Source organism: Nannobrachium achirus (genome assembly GCF_963921795.1).
Source record: "Nannobrachium achirus genome assembly, chromosome: 13".
In the NCBI taxonomy this organism is placed as follows: Eukaryota; Metazoa; Chordata; class Actinopteri; order Myctophiformes; family Myctophidae; genus Nannobrachium; species Nannobrachium achirus.
In genome coordinates, this window is record NC_137833.1 from 36972292 (window position 1) to 36990121 (window position 17830).

At 42.1% G+C, this 17830-nt stretch overlaps 2 protein-coding genes across 2 annotated transcripts; one reads left to right on the forward strand and one right to left on the reverse strand.

Annotated features, from left to right (window-relative positions):
* The first annotated feature begins 360 nt into the window (after positions 1-360).
* ecd (ecdysoneless homolog) lies at positions 361-8426 on the forward strand. The gene is made up of 14 exons (XM_080740124.1): positions 361-458; positions 837-1066; positions 1760-1877; positions 1981-2068; positions 2247-2425; positions 2611-2803; positions 3394-3522; positions 4101-4226; positions 4422-4507; positions 4700-4809; positions 5284-5539; positions 6304-6371; positions 6482-6693; positions 7143-8426. Exons 2-14 carry the CDS (start codon positions 862-864, stop codon positions 7374-7376), a joined length of 2004 nt encoding a protein of 667 aa, XP_080596250.1. The 5' UTR covers positions 361-458; positions 837-861; the 3' UTR covers positions 7377-8426.
* A 1095-nt stretch (positions 8427-9521) lies between these two features.
* Positions 9522-14020, reverse strand: LOC308296548 (uncharacterized protein). The gene is made up of 4 exons (XM_080739843.1): positions 13812-14020; positions 12808-13006; positions 11456-11756; positions 9522-10500 (listed from the first exon to the last, which is right to left on the reverse strand). Exons 1-4 carry the CDS (start codon positions 13820-13822, stop codon positions 10085-10087), a joined length of 927 nt encoding a protein of 308 aa, XP_080595969.1. The 5' UTR covers positions 13823-14020; the 3' UTR covers positions 9522-10084.
* Between the last annotated feature and the right edge of the window lie 3810 nt (positions 14021-17830).

Here is a 17830-nt window from a genome sequence, read left to right on the forward strand (position 1 = left end):
TTACATAGAGCATAGATAGAGGGCCCTTTGTTTTGGTTGCAATTTTGACTACAACTCCCTTTTTCCATCACGACGGATTGCGCTTCTGAAAGCTACCCGTCCATTACCGGGAAACGTCCAGTACTGATAAACGTTCCTCTCCTGCCACACAAACACATTGAATTAGTTATTAAGATGACATTAAAATAGTGAAAATATGCGGCGTATTCTAAACACACATTTTCAGACTGTGTCGTTTGTTTTACAACCAAGCAAATGTACACATATAGAGTAAACATAAAAGCTAGGAACTAATATTTCTCATATTGGTTGCTAGTCGAAAGGACTTTATGATCGAACGAAAACAATTCCGCGGCGTGCTGAAGACGTTTTACTTTTGATCTTATACTTCTATTCTTGCTTTATGAATCCTCGTTCTGTTTACATTACTAAATTCACGAATTGAACAACACGTCCAGGTATGGAAGAATATTACGTATACGAGCATTCCCTGTAGACATATCGAGATGTACCCGATAACCATTATCTTGCTTAAATTGCCTTGATTAAATTACTTACTATTAAACCGATTCCTTACTTAAATGACATAGCTGCAGCCCTATCTGCAATATGGCTATATGTATTATTTATTGCTATGTATTGTGGGCAATCACATAGATTTTTGGACATAGAATAGACCTATATTACATCAACACTGAAAGTATTTCCTTAATTACTGTACACTGTTCTGTTGTGTTCATATAACTCATATGATAGTTAAAAGCTGATAAATGAACACAGGAATATTCTGTGATCCGTGTTCACCAATCTTTTTCTTATTTTGGACTATATGACAGATCTTTTGAATGAGTGCCGCCCGCCATGGATCTATTATCAAGGAGAGTGGTGCAGGAGGATGTGGTCCAGTACAAACTCTTTTTGATCCAACCCGATGGTTCAGATTCTAAAACCATCAAACAACATCTAACACATTTAGTAGAGGAGATTCTTGCCAAGGTTGCCCCGCTCCTGGTGAATTACATCTGGCAGCATCAATCATTCAACCTTAAATACAAGCCAGAGAAAGGTGAAAAGTTAAACTATGAAATTATTACTTTGCTCCTTTGGCTTGCAATTCTTGAATTGTGCTGGCAACTTTGCTAGGGAACCAAACAGATTGTATAGCACAATTACATGTTGGTAGAGGTTTGTGTTGAAGAAATATTCCGATTGGTGAGATATCTTGCTCTATCAATTTCGAATCCACTTATTAGAAATTGATATTCCAAAAATAGTCCCCTCCGTGACTTACATAGCACAGTGAAACAGCTCTCAAAGTCACTCCTTTAGCCAATAAACAAACACAAACAAAGCAGATTATGCCAATATATAACATTACAAATCTTTTGATTTTAATATTTGAAGATCTGTATCTGTGGATCCAGTCACAGTCTTCTACCTAATATAAATAGCTAAACCAACATCAAGTTTAAAATTGTATTTGTTATATATTGAAATAAAAGGCTTTGTTTGCGTTTGTTTATGAGCTAAAAGAGTGACTTTGAGACCTGTTTCACCATGCAATTTAAGTCAACGAGAAGACTATTTTAGAATACATTTCGAATCAAAGGACTAGTTAAATCAGTACAAGGTAACTACACTCTACCAAAGTGTCACTGTGCTTTAAGTCAATTTAACAATTTTCCAAATGTGGCTAATGCATGGAGACAGCTTCCTCTGGATTTGATTGTACTGATGATGACGTGTTCTTTATTGACAGGAGACATTCCCGCTCACATTGAAGGCAACACTCAATTTGGGGACAACGTTGAGGATGAGTGGTTTATCGTTTATCTCCTCCAACAGATCACAGAGGCTTTCCCTGAATTAGCAGCCAGGTGAAACAGAATTCACTGGGGGGGACCTGCAGGTCATACTATGGGGACTTTTTTATCTGTTTAGTTTTCCTTCCTGTTTTTAGCTCGTAATTTTTGTGCACAGGGTTGAGGACACTGATGGAGAGTTCCTTTTGATTGAGGCAGCAGACTATCTTCCCAAGTGGCTGAATCCAGAGACCAGTATGAACAGGGTGAGATTTCTATATTAGGTATTAGAGACAATTGTGATGATCAGTGTTCCCAGATGTTGTTTGTCAATCTTTCCATTTGTCTGTCAAATTAGCGATTGTTATGCCCTCTTGTCAACAGCTGCTTGTTAGTCTAAGTATATTTTCCCCTTTGGATGTCTCTTGTCAATTTCCCTTTCAGGTGTTCATTCATAAAGGAGACCTGCACATCCTGCCGTGCCCATCTGGGTCCAGTACTGTGGGCCTTCCTAGGGGCGTGGTCCCCAGCATGACTCAGGCTTTAACCATGCTGTCTTCTTACACTGAGGCCTGCCGTGCAAGCCCCAAAATTGCCTTGGCCCTGAAGAAACGGCTTGAGGGGTGAGTGGAATACTCACTGTCATGGGCCTCAAATCACTGGAGGACCAAATGGATAATAAAGCCTACTCAGAATTAATCGAGTGGCTTATTTTTTATTGACAATGCTTTTTTCTTACACTTTGTCTTTAAAAGACAAAGTGTAAGAGTATCATCTTATGTATATGTTATTTATTTCTTCCTCTCAGGTACCCAGAGAAGATTACTGTTAGCCTTCACCGTGCCCGCTGCTTCTTACCGGCAGGCATTGTCACGGTGTTGGCACAGCGACCAGACCTGGTGGCACCGGCGGTGTCAGCCTTCTACCTTCGGGATCCAGTGGATCTCCAAGCCTGTAGGAGCTTCAAGACCTTCCCCCCTGATACGCGAGTCCTCACCACGGTAGGGCTGTCACAATTATTACATAATCGTGATTATTTGACATTATCACAATTATTTTGTCATAATCGTCATAATCGTGAATGTTGAAAAATGTCAGAAATAGTGGAAATAGCAGATCTACAAGCTCACAATGCGACGCGTTGTGAGCTTGTAGATCGGCTATTTCCACTATCAATGTTATTTTTTAAGTAGTAAGTTGTCGAATATGTCAGTCATTTCTTCGTGTATTTAGGTTTTGTGTCATATCTGCCATGTGCAACTTCAAAGCCTACAAGCCAAACAGAAATGTAAAAAACACACTTAAATCGTTAATCGCCAATTATTTGAGTGACAATTAATCGTCATGTAAAATGTCATATCATGACAGCCCTCCACCACGGTACTCCCACACAGATCATTATGTCCCCTTTACAACATAGTAATCTCATTCATTGTAGGTTTGGGCTGATAATCAACATTATTCGATTTGTTTATATAATATTGATCATTTCGTACTATATCAGGATAATCAAAATTGTCAGTGACCAACCTGTTTAAAAAGGAAAATCCACTCAATGATCGTAACCCCTAAATGCTACATCAATTTGCAGGTGAAGTTCACCCGTTGTCTGTACGCCCAGCTACAGCAGCAACCGTTCACCCCGGACCGGAGGAGTGGCTTCACCCTGCCTGCTCGCTCTCACCCCCAGTACAAAGCCCATGAGCTGGGTATGAAACTGGTGAGTCAAGCTATGCTATTCACTTCTCGTATTGAATTACAGTAAAAGTGATTAGAGAATTCCTGTACTACTGTAAATTCACTGTATATTTCAGTACTAATCAATATATTAATATCATATAAGCTATTGGTGTGAAGGGGAGCGAGGGGTGGGTCGTCACTCAGTAGAAGGCTAGGCAAAAACATAGCCTGCTTTATCATTAATTTAAACATTTATAGGACCGTCATTTCTACACATGAAACTAACTATTGAATACTACCAATCCAGGGCACCATGAGCATTAGTTGGCAGTATCAACTTTCAAGGGAGAGCAACAGATAGATATTTATTATTTTGGCAAAAGTTCATTGAAATTGCTGAATTATAAATTACAATATCTTCATCGTATTTGTTTTCTTGTTATTGTTTATTAAAATACATTGGTAATATGTGTTGTCAATGTGTTGTCCTTCAATAATATATAACCCCACCCGAACAATGCTTTGATTCCAACGCTCTTTTAGATTATGAAATGAATGCAACTAACCAGTGCATGCATCTATTTATGTCTCTCTTCTTGTTGTGCACAACACCCACAGGCCCATGGCTTTGAGATCCTGTGCTCTAAGTGCAGAATGCCATCTTCAGAGCCTGATGCCCCAGTCACCTGTAACCCTGAGTGGAAAGGCTTCCTGGAGAGCCTGAAGAGAAATGAATACTTCCGGGTGAGTCTAATTAGCACATCTGATACGTTGATACACTGGATTAACCCTACAAGGGCAGGTCAGCATAAATGTAAAATGTCTGGAACTTGACTAAATGATTTGAACTTCTTGTGGTTAATGAAGGGATTAGATTGTGTTTGTGTTAATCATTGCTGAGCTTGATGAGCCGGATGTTGTGGTTGTTGTGGAACCCAGGGGGAGCTTGAAGGCTCAGTGAGCTATAGAGAGCTGATGACAGCAGCAGAACACTTCTTCAAACTGTCAGTCTCCCCATCACACAGGTGAGAGCGGGTGTGTGTGTGTGCGTGCGTGCGTGCGTGCTGTGTGTGTACATTGTATGATTGATGTGTCCATTTGTATTGTTTGCATGTACACTACCAGTCAAAGGTTTGGACACACATGTGAGGAGCTGTGTCCAAACCTTTGACTGATAGTCACCTATGTACTGTATGTGTGACTGTGTTTGTCTGTAGTTCCAGCAGCAGGTCAACAGGTGAGGATATTCTTCAGCTACTGCAGAGATCTCCTCCATTCAACCTGGATGAACTGAGGAAGCAAGAGTCACAGCTCCCCCCAGAGGATAGTAAGTGAAAGTGCTTATGCCTTGCATAACTTGATACATTGAATTAGAAAAATACACCTGGGCTTCCACAACCTAAGGCTGGAGACTGTGTGTGTGTGTGTGTGTGTGTGTGTGTGTGTGTGTGTGTGTGTGTGTGTGTGTGTGTGTGTGTGTGTGTGTGTGTGTGTGTGTGTGTGTGTGTGTGTGTGTGTGTGTGTGTGTGTGTGTGTGTGTGTGTGTGTGTGTTTATTTATTCATATGTGACAATAGAATACATACTCTTACTGCTTTTTTTTACTGCTTTACAGAAAGGTGTACTCTAAAAATATATGAGTGCTATGAATACAAATAAATGTACCTTTCTCTCTGCTGCCTGCAATTCTCTCTACCCTCTGATTTCCGTCCTCTTGCTGTCTGCCCCTTTTCTTCTTTTGTTCACATTACTCCTTCTCTCTTCTTTATGCTTCTGTCTTTCTGTCTCTTGTCTGTTTCCAGGCGACAACTGGTTGGATATTACAGCTCAGGAGTTGGACCACATGTTAGAGCAGAGAATTGGGGGAGGCGCAAGTGGCGACAGCCAAAAGTCAACGTCCACCAAGCACGAGTTGCAGGCCAGGGGTGGAGATGAGAGGCGGAAGGAGACGGCGGAAGATAAAGAAGAGGAGGCTGGCTACAGCCTGGTAGCTGTGAGCCAGAGCATGAAGAAGTTTCTCAATGCCATGTCTTCACATGAGGGGGCCGAGTTACCCTGGTGAGTCAGACTCAGTGGCCACTGGCCAGTTCAGTCAATAAATTCACATGTGATGGGTGCAAGGTGTTTTATCAAAGGATAAAACTGGATGATCTTGTGCATGGTACTACATACATGGTTATGAAAAGAACTCGCTCTATCACTCTCAATCATCTATCTATTTTACAGACCTGGGCATTAGTGAATTCTCTCAATTTGCCCTGCCAGGGACAAGGCATTTCTCCATTAACACTTTTAACTCTGACCACTCTTTAGTCTCTATAAATAATGACCAGTCTTTAGTCTCTATAAATAATATATGCTTCTGTTATTCAAATAAACAAAGATGGTTTTCAAGTGATGAAAGCCTTGGTAGTTTGACTTAACAAACCCCAACTTTTGTCTTTTTTGCACATTAATTAAATAGCACATATCCGCACAAACCGAGATACTTTTTCTTCTTCTTAATATTTGCCCAGCGACACTCTGTTTACTCAGTCACTACTGCCACCTACATAGGAGGAATGCACTACAGCTGCTGGTGTATTTATTTTAGCGGAGCTTCATAAGTACACATGGTTATACAGTATACTGTATGTATTAATTATGGCAAATTATCTCTTTAGAAAAAGATTTAGAGAGAGTTGACACTAACGCCCTGGACCAGAGCTAGATAATTGACATACTAACTGGTAATGTGTACTGGCAAATGTGTCAATGAAGAAATCTATATTCCCTTATAAATCTGCAACCGGTTTCCACCTTGTTTTCCCCCTGTATTCCAGGATCCACTCAAATGAGCCTTTCAGACTAGATCCAGACTCCATGGCCAGTGCCTTGGACAGACTACTAGGTATGTAGACTAATGGGATTGTGATATTAACGTTACTATCACAATACCAAAGTTGCCAAAACATACAGTCCATGCTTCTATGCACTGAACGTTCCCTTCACTTGTTTCAGGAAGTAACGAAGGCGAGCTTGATTCAGATGACCTTGATGATGATGATGATGATGATGATGATGATAGTAGTGACGAGGACGAGGAAGAAGGCGGGTCCTCTGGTTCAGGAGGACAGAAGGGGGCAGAAACTCTGGACAGTCTCAAAAGTTACATGGACCAAATGGACCAAGAACTGATGGGCACTAACATAGGACAAAGCTTTACTCAAAAGGTAAGATTAGAATTGCTAATATGTCCCTTCCTTCAAAATCTGTCTGTCTGTCTATCCTGCTTTCCATTTTTTTTTTTTTACAGTGAGGCACTACGGGAGTAAGCCATCTATCTACAGTAGATGTTGATTGTGTGGGTCTGTGGGTCGTCCAATGGCTAATCTCGCAAATAGTTCAACCAATCAGTGGCAATATTTAATAACAATTAAACCTATTATAAGATAAGAGTTCGTTTCATTTTTATTTTTGGATAAAAAAATTAAAAATAAATCAACTACCATGTCCATTTGGAGATTCACATCTGCTACTGTAGACCAATATTGTTCAAATACCTGAAAAAGTCATTGAGCTTGTCGGGCCCTGGAAGATAAGATAAGATGAGACCTGATCCTGCAAGGCGACTGAATCATTCAGTAGTAAACTTATTGTTAAAACGTTCTCTTCCTTCCAGGACAAGAGTGACGGGGCAGGCTTAGTCAATGGTTCCCCCCTGAACAGTGAGGGAGTCCCAATGGTGGGAGAGGCAGAGGACACAGAAGCAGAGATCCAGCCTTTGGACTTGGACCTCAACCTACTCTCCAACCTGCTGGAGTCGCTCAGCTCTCAGGATGGACTGGCTGGCCCGGCCTCCAGCCTGCTGCACAGCTTGGGCCTCCACCTGCCCCCCAACGCTGACCACTCTTAAGGGAAGAGGCTAAGGAGATGACTGATGGATATTTACAAGGCACCTTTTCTTCACCGGAGTGGATGAAGAATAGTTGGTCAAAGTAAATAAGTTCACGAAACATGTTGTCATCAGACTTAATTAGCTAAGTGTGCTGATCTACAATGTTTCAAGTCAGCTGTGTTCTTCTTGACCTGAAAGAGACTGCTGAGAGGCTAAAACTATCTTGGTTTTGGAGATGGCACAGATTTGTGACGTTTTAATGCTGAAGGAGAATGAACTTTGACTGGATGAGGTCTAGATTTAGCAGGTATTGCTGGCCATAGCAAATTACTGGAGCCTTTGAACCATAACCATGTATGAATCGCTAATGTCAGTTGTGTGTATTTCTATGTGTTTATTGTGCACAGCAGTTAAAGACCCACTCCACCAAAGATCATGTTTCTTTATTTTTTTACTTGTTCCATCTCATAAGCCCCTTTTCCACAGGCCCAACACCACACCACACCACACCGCCCACTTGTGCCAGGTTTTCCACTACAAGCACCTGGGTAGAGTGGTGTGAAATTGGTACTAAACGTGGTACTAAGAAGTATCCAATCTAGAGTAGGTCTGAGCTTGGCCAAACAGTGCCAAACACTTCATAATGACTGATCACTCACTGACTTTTCATCTTCTTTTTGTGTAATGGAAAATGTTTATGTGGTACCGTGTGCCGTGTGGTGTGGTGCTAAAGCTGCAGTCGAAAAGGGGCTTTACTGAGCAGGCAGCTCCACATGACACACTCTGTCCTACCATCTTCTCACCCTCCCTGGTTCTCTCACAGAGGATGTTTGCATGGTGTGATGTGATTTCACACAATAGAATGCATACATATTACTAGGCCTCTGATTGGACAACAGACCTATGTGGGACAGCCACATACCAGGTGTGTTTGCTTGTCTTTCATGAGGCTTTGATTGTGTCATGTCACACGCAAACACCCTCTGTTAGTGTTCAAACTTGTTTTCAGTGAGTGGATTTGGTTGTAAACAACAACACATTAATGCTTTAGGCGCGCTACACACAGTTGCGACAGCTATCGTGCCTGTGTAGTCTGAGAATGAGTGGGGGAGGGCCAATGCATTGTCAACGAAGGTCACATGGTTTTTTGTCGTTGCCGTGTCTCTTGGCCAAAAGACAGCCTTCGGTTGAGCAAGAGACACGGCAACGACAAAAAACCAAACAACCTTCCATTGACAATGCATTGGACCTCCCCCTCATTCTTAGGCGCCGTACAGACATCTGCGTCACGCATCATCATCTTATCGTCTGAGAATGGCCACTGGGGGCGCCGTACTAATGCATTCTCAATGCAAGGTTGTTTGGTGTTTTGTCGTTGCCGTGTCTCTTCAAGAGCGTACAGGCTGCGGTTGAGCTAGAGACACGGCAACGACAAAAAACCAAACAACCTTCCATTGACAATGCATTAGTACGGCGCCCCCAGTGGCCATTCTCAGACGATAAGATGATGATGCGTGACGCACATGTGTGAGCGCGGCCTCAGACAATACGGAGAAGATGTTTCACGCATCTGTGTGAGTGCGGCCTTAGAGATATGCAGAGTGCAAGAAACCATCAGAGTTTTCATGGTTAAACTTCAAAAACACATTAACCACACAAAAACATGTTTTTTGGTGGAGTGGGTCTTTAAATATTGTTGAAAATGAATTAATATCTGAAATAAAGTGATATATCATGTATTAATGTGGATGTTATTTGAATTTCTGGTTCCTGAAGTCAGCAGTTTGAATCTTGGGGTTTCTCACAGCTGGGCAAAGAAATATGCCAAGAGTGAATCCACATTTTTAACATAAACTCTTTTCAACCTACAATCTATGTGACTACAGCTAAGTACTGTCAATTAGTTTCACAGGCTGTACACAGGTTGTATTGAATTCAAGGGAACTCATTTGCAACATGCAAATGTGTGCATGGCAATGCCAACACTTGGTTAATGATCATAGCGTCATGGGACCTTGACTAACCTTAGCAGTCAGTCATCCAGGGGCATTCTCAAAACGCTGGCTATGAATTCATTGTCTAGATTAGAACAGTGATTCTCAACCTGTGGGTCGGAGCATTTGGGGACCCCAAATGATTTATTTTCTTTTGGGGGGGAGGGGGTCACTCAACAGTAAACAAACCAACATAGGTATCTGCACATTTCTAAAATGACAATTTAAGGACTTTCAAGACATTTTTAATACAGCTAAAACAAGACAATTTTCAACTGTGAATGCATCAACTCTTAAATAAATGATCTACTGTATATAAATAAAGTTTGATTTGATTCATGTCAACTATGGACAAAACTTGACGCTGACGCTGGAGGCACGTCGGACCTGAAACAGTGGAAAACATTTCGCAACAGCCATATAACCAAGAATGGCTGCGTAACTAGGGTGAGTTCCGTTCCGTTGTCAACAATATTCCGTAAGCAGATTTGGAGAAGCTAGTACTGTTTCCTCTGTGTTGATAGGCTTTGTTATTGACACAAATGGAAAAGCTGTTTGACTCTGGTGGGTAATGTAAAGCTAATAACAGTGACTTCATGTTAGGTTCTAGCTTCGGGCCCTCCGACCCCTTGGGCCCCGGTAGGCCCTTTCGGTAATCGAGCTATGCTTTTAGAGGTCATTTCTCCGGTGCTGCCATTGACAACAGGTGTCTGTAAAAAATCTCTCTGTCCTTTAAAAATAATACAGCAGCTCGAGAAGTGGTTGTGTCAGCTCCCGTGCCGAGTGGAGGAGTGCAGCAGCGACTGGTGAGAAACATAATGCGCTGATGCCAACCAGGAAATTCAGCAGCATCCCCAGCAAGAGAATAGCCAACAGGTAGCCATGGAACAGCAGTGTATGCCAGCTGCCCTGATTCAGAGCCCGCCGCAGGCCGTCTGGGTGCAGCAGGCAGAGGAGGCCCAGCACCCAGCTCTGGTTGACCAGCTGGGTATAGTAGATGTCAAAAATAGACATCCGGGAATCAGGGGATTGGCTGCGCTCTGCCTCGGAGACTTTGGCCAGCCAGGTCAGGGAGAAAGCATGGAGAATAAGGCTCAGGAGTGCATACAGGCACTCCAAAGGTTCTACACCAGGCATTTTCTGGGAGGCTGAGGAGAGAGTGGAGTTCATTCAGTGTTTTTTTTTCTCCCACCCCCATGTTACTTAGAAAAGCGCTATATGAAGTTGACATAATAAATCGGGAGATAAGCGACCGTCAGGTCGCATACACAAACTTTGGAAGGCAATGGTAGCCAATCAGGAGGGAATATGGGAAATGGGACAGATCCATGTTGATGACATGACTGTAGAGATACTGTGTACCGGTTTGCGTGATTTTAGGGCAAAATCTGTAGGAGCAGTGTCTAAAATGTGTCTTGCAAGAATCGGCCTCATGGTGGTGCTAGAAGAGGGCTATGTGGGTTGTGGTTTGGCAGCCAAGGAGTGTGTGTGCAAAGTTTGGCATGGATTGGGGAAATGGTCACGGAGATATGAGTAGGGGAAAAGTGTGACGTGACGGACAGACTGACTGACTGACTGACAGACAGACAGCCGGTGAAGGTTTTGATAGTAACTGCGACCAGACGGTCGCAATTATTTGTATTATAATAATAATAATAATTATTATTATTATTGTTCAGTGACAAATGGGGGTGGCCGGTTGACCTTGATGTAGGGAGGCTGACCTGTGACTAAAGTGTGTTGGTTTGATCCCTGGCACTGACAGTGGGGTGTAAATGTAAAGTACTGAGTGGACTGGAGGGTGGGTGGTATTACACAGAATACACACGGTGCCCACCAACTCTGCCAAAGTGCTATAGAGCAAGACACTGAACTCCAAAATATGCTCCAGGGCTGCAGCTAAAATGCCCTTTCTCACCTCTGATATGATGCATATGTTTAGGCAACTGTGTATGTGTATCTAGGAGGGAAATGTACAAATAAATTACAAATTATTTTTCTTAACAGGTTGAATTGCCAGATGTTGCGGAGAATATCAGCCTAATTCATCAGCACCATATTTTCTGAACAGATCAGCATATCATCATAACACTGTGGGTCTACCTGTGATTATGACTGATGTTCCACTCAGGATGGAAATCAGAACGCTGATGTGGATGGAAGGGGGCACTGCCAGCTTCAGGCAGTAACTCCAGCCCACAGTTAGCAGTGGCAGCAGGCGAATGGTAAGGGGGTACAGGCCGGAGTATGAACAGCTGGCCATGGCCCACATGCCCAGCACAGCATGGGCGCTCTCACAGATGGCAGGGGGCAGTAACCTCTCACCTAGGGACTTGGAGTAAGACTTCAGAGGCACCAGATCTAGGGCATGGAGTAGATTCAAGGCTAGCAGAGAGATGAGCACCTGGAGAAGACAAGATATTGACTTTAGAGATTTGGTCAAATTGATTTAATCTGTCATGTAAAGCAGCTTCATCTAAGGCCTGTATAGTTCAAACTAAATGAATACAAAATTACCTAAATATATCCTATATTCAGTATGTTGAGTAGGAAATAACATGATTCAGTGCAGTCTTGTCACTGAAAGCAATATACAATGTTCATGAAGCTTTTAACAAGAAGAAATTAACATCAACCTCTTTTCAGCCCAACACATTTTCAATTCAGATGAAAATGAGGAAGTACAAATGTTGGGTGTTTATTGCACTGTGAATTTAGTCTAGAACTACTGCACTCTGTCGAGGTGTCAACTTGTGGCTTGTGCACAAGTCTACTTGTGTGCCACCAGCGCGCGCCATGAGGTGCACTCACCACTGGCATCACCAGGAATGCTGGTCCCTCATTGGATGTTAATGATGACGTTGCCAGAAATTCTGGTCCTTGATTGGGCTACGGGCTTAAACACACATGCAGCTACCTACCTACCTACCTATACGCAGCCAAACGCGGTACTTGCCCGCTCTGCTGCCGCAAGTAATGAGGAAACAACATACCTTTCTCTGAACACTGAGGTTCATGCAAAACAGAAGTCCTAATCAAATATTAACCCATCAACACAGGTTACCCCATTACTACTCGTTTTAACCGTGGGACAAGGAAAACCACAGTTAGTTTTCCAGCAAAGCCCCACCCATGGCCACTAAGATGTAGGCTATACTGCTGATGTGCTGAACATTTGCATATACTGTTTAAAGATTGTTGGCTATTTGTATATTTTTTGACTGTAGATTTTGTATTTATTCAGTTACAAGCATATGCCTTGCATACTAAATCTGATTCACACATTGGTGATAGACTGTTACTTCCTTCATATACGCAGACTGTGTAGTATGTTCATTAATACATTCATCATCTACATAATATGTATAATATATATATTATATGGGCATGTGATTTCATTCCCTGTAGAAACAATTGCCTACGAAAAACAAGAGCACTAAGCAGCTGTTACCAACCTGTGCAAAGCAGAGAGCCACTGCATATGGGTAATGGTATTGAGGGATGAAGATGACGGCCACAAAGTTGCGGAGCTTGTCAAAAAGGCCATAGATCACCAGCACCGCTATACAGAGGGTGGGCACTACTAGGGGCTTCCATGCACCATGAGTGGAGATGCTCTTGAGAACTGTGGAACCCCACCTCCTCCATCTGGCACTGCACAGGATAAAGGTGGAGGCCAAAATGGAGTCATCATAGAAATGAGGGAGGAGGGGAAAAATGCCAGTTGTACACCTTGAATGATGTTCATAAGATATATTAAAGTCTACTAATTATCAGGGAAAGTAATATATATAATGTTTGTGAAATAGGGTTTAGGGATTGTATTTTATTTTGGCATTCAATTGATAACAATACACATTAAGTCATTAAGGAATTAAAATAAATGCCTGGATAACATATTTATATTTCCCATGGGTCCATAGAAAGAGTATAATATTTGACAATGCCGGAAAGAACATTTTGACAAATTGTCTCCATTTTCACAACGTCCACCTACATTCCATTAGTTAATAGGTAACTAATGGAAAGGAACAATAACAATGGACAATTGGTATAGATCTAGAACTGTATCCAAATGTGATAGATTAAGTTGTTAAGATCTTGCATACTACACATACTATTACTTTCTCATCATATTAGTTGGCAGTAAAAATGTAAACATATGAAATCCACTCCAGTATAACTTAAAATAACATCAAATAATACAAACATTCTGATTTTAAGCTGGGGTGGCTGAAGTTTCTATCCCAGGGAATACATTTCCAATTATCATTGATTGAATAAGCATTAGTGCCTATTTTCAGTGCTAGTAAAGCATAAACAATTGTAAATTGCTATACCTGTACCGTAAGGAAAGAAAATAAGAGAGTGCTGTAGATTTAAATATACATAAAATCATGAACTTGATGTCGGAAGAAGAAAAAATTAAAAGCAAATAAAGAAATGTTAAGTTACTCACCATCTAGTCATTTTATCCCCAGCACTTCATGCCACAATCTCTGGTCACCTTCAACATTCCAACTTCTACCATTGCAACTCTTACTACAGCACTACTACTACAAATAATAGGCCTATTAATACTTCTACTACTACAGATAATAAATGAAATGAAAGATCCCTTTTTTTCTAAATAAGAATCTATCTCTCTCGTAGGTTTGTTACCTAAGCTAACCCTCTGAGCCAGACACACTGAGCTCACTTGCCTCCCACTCTGATGCAAAGTTGGACTTTGCCCTCAGTGAGTATGAATAAACATAATTAGAAAAGGAAATTAGAAAAGGGTCAATACACATCTGGACATGTACACTTTAGGGGTGTATATAATAATAATAATAATAATAATATCTGGGATTTACGTATATAACACTAATATAACTCGGGATTCCTTTATGACATGCTGTAATCACAGAACGGCACATTTTTATTGCACAGTAAAGTGTGTTAGGGACATAATAGTCGTTTTTACAATAGGTTACAAGCAGATAATGAGCTATCAAGCTGTAAAAGCTGTAAAAGCTTATAAAGCGTATCTCTGTCTCACAGTAATAGGTTGATAAGGCTCAAGTACAGTAGCTTTCTTGAGTGGGTACTGGAAGGTAATAGGGCCACGATCCCTCTGGTTCTAACATCTGCTTGTGACATTCCTGACGGTTGCTCCCCTAGTTTTCTTAACATCTAACCACCCTCATGGTCTCTCTCACAGTCTGCTTTCATAGCGACTACAGTTGTTGGTAGCCACATGCTCTTATGGGCGAGTTTTGTCCGTTGAAGCTCAAACACATTTGCGGGGGCAGGGCCTCATTCATTGATCCAGCTCTCAGGACTCTGACCTGAATACTGACGACCACTGATTAAAGGTGGTGTCACCCAGTCAGGCTAATAAGTACCCAATACAGGGGTGCCTGGTGGCACAGCCAGTTAGTTGCTGCATAGATCACAGAGAATATACAAATGTAACCAAATGGGTTACATTTGTACACACTCGGAGTTAAATTAACAATCAGGATTATGAGTATGTGAGTTGGAATCTGACTTCTGTCGTGTTCCGCATGTCAACGTTCGGCACGGCTACACGCTTGCTCACTCAGAGCAAGGACTTGAGCCTCTCATGGCTCAAGTCCGCTTATAGCCCTGAAACATGACGGTCGTATGACACAACCGTCATGCATCCACCTCAACCTTGTTTGGAGCGGGGTAGCCAATTTGCCACAGCAGGCTAAACAAACGTTCAGAACTCAAAAATAAAGTGCTTCCCCAAGGTGTCCCCCCCATGTGTGTCAGAATATGTGCCGCTCTACCAGAAATATGTGCCGCTCCCGTATTGTTTAATAAAAAGCATTTTAATCCTATCATTTTCTGTTTTTGAGCGGTGGTCACACCGTCTCCATAGCGTGGCCGTGTGTGTATGTATGTATGTGTGTGTGTGTGTCTGTCTGTATGTAGCCTGTGGTGTAGCCTGCTATACCTTTTCTGACCACACATGTTAAGGGAGGGGCGCTGTTCAGGCCAGGCACACTCACACTCACATTCACACACACAAATATACACACACACACACGCGCACGCACGCGCACGCACGCACACACACACACACACACACACACACACACACACACGCACACACACACACGCAGCCTCCACCGCTCAGTTCACACAAGTGTGATTTTTCCTTGTATGGGCTGGTGTTCCCCATGCGCATCAACCCCACCTATCGGTTGTAATGTGCTTTTACCTGATTTTCTGAGGACTTTTAGTGCAGCTAAGCACGTTACAACCGATAGATGGGGTTGTTCTGCCGACTTGGGGCGAGTGTTCCGCAGAAAAAATGGGAGCGAGTAGGTTTTGGGGCGCTCCAGTTAAAACACTCCTATCTACAGTAAATAAATGCAAAATCTAAAAAAATAGTAGGACAACATAGTGGTATGCTGGTGAGCTGTGATAGTAAAATATGTTATTGTTGTTTAACATGGTATAGATACCATTTTCAGTGTAAATGTCATGATGTTTTGAACAACTAACTAACGCAGGAGAATGACCACTGAGAGATGCCAATCAGGTCATTATGTACAGGACACAGGATAACAAAATGCCAAACATACTATCTGCCCTTACGACTGGTGCCTGTAACAAGAAAACATCTGATATCCATTGCTCTACTGTACTTGTCATGTTTAACTTTGTCCAATCAGAATGTGACTAATGTATTCTGTAAATCCATATATCTGTGAAATCATTATGCTTGTCACTCAGAGAGAAGCAACGATGGGTGATTTTGCTCTACTGTACTGCTGTACAGTAATTTGAACTCTGACTAAACTTCAACACAAAACGCATATTCCCTGGTGTGGTCTCATTCATTGTGTGGAGTACTTTATTATGGTTGGAAAACTGTTTATCCATATGGAATATGATCTAAATTCCATCAAATGGCCCATTCGATTGCCGGATTAGCTCCGAGGAGATATTGGGGACTCAACTTTGTTGGACTCATTTTCTTCTCCGCTGCTAGAACCAGTTACGGATTTCTACTGAGTTGACGTTTATGGATTCGATACAGCTGGACAGTTTGTTGTGGAATCCCACTTCGTTCATCTCTGCTAGTAACAACCAGCCGAGGATATTATCAGACGTTTCCCCTGACTCCCACGGAGTAACACTGAAAGCGGAGAAATTACCATGGGACGTCTATTCCGCCAGCTGAGGTGGCAAGCAAACTAGCTTTTATTTCATCCTCCACCTACCCGACCAGCTGCAAAATGGGAAATGCGCAGGGAGGCAGAAAACACCTGCCGAAATCTAAACAACCTTTTTACAAACGGAACAACACCTTTGAGTTTGAAGCGTCTCTTCAAAGCTTGGGGAATGAACTGATAACAGCTTTAATGGCTAAGATAGACAATGAGGAAATGAAACAGGTTGTTTCTAGGTGCCCCACAATTGCACCATTTTTGCCCATATGGAGAAAGGAATTCGGATATGATGACTCTCTCCCACATCAACATATCGATAAAATCTCACAACGGTCTGAAGAAAGCCGAAATGGAGGCGGCCAGGTTTGGCTCTGGCACAGCGTTCCACACCAGGAGCCTTTCACGGACGGTCTCTCTCCCCTCATCTCTCCGCACAGAGACTTTGAGAGGGCGACATGCTTCATTCTCACACACTACGTCCTCATTCAACAGAACCCAGGTCATACGTTTATACCTGCTGTCTTAAGAGTCTAGCTAGCTCTTAACACAGCTGCGTTTTTAATGTTTAATGTTTTAGTCTATTGTTTTGTCGCTTTTTGTTGCACAAAGGAGTAACAGAATAGAGACTGAGGTTTCCTATTCTGAAGACATAGCAGCCGTTTGGCCGCGGAGATTGCATGTCAATAGTTGGTATATTTATTAGCACGAGACTTAATTTAGATTTCATGTATACTCCAGAACGGCTGCAGTTTCAAGTTCTGAGAAAAAAATCTTTATGTTGAGTATACTCCAGAACGGCTGCGGTTTTAAGTTCTGAGAAGAAATCTTTTGTGTTGAGCCAGAACATATTCTTGTTCTGAAGAAGTCTTATCGGCCAGTGCGGTATACCCAATACGGCTGATTAGAGCCACTTAATCACATAAGAAATAGCGTGGTTATTTTAATTAGTAGATTTCCTTTATGTTCCAGAACAGAACGTTCTGACGGAAATCTTCATGCTTTACGCTTACACGTCTTCGTTTTCGTCTCAGTCTTATCTTATTTTATTTATTTTTTATTTTCCGTCTCAGGCGACTCTGAGATGTTGAATACAGGAGCTTTTTCTCTCAGCGCTCCCAAGAACATTTTTAAGAAACATGACCATTCAAGCTAAAAAAAGCCCCCTGCTCCGAGAAGCAGTGTTTTTATCGTGTAAAACCTGGACCCACACAGATGAGATGTTAATACCCTGACCCAATCATTTCCTGGAACATTTCAATGGATATGTGCGGAGCTGCGGAGAAATCTG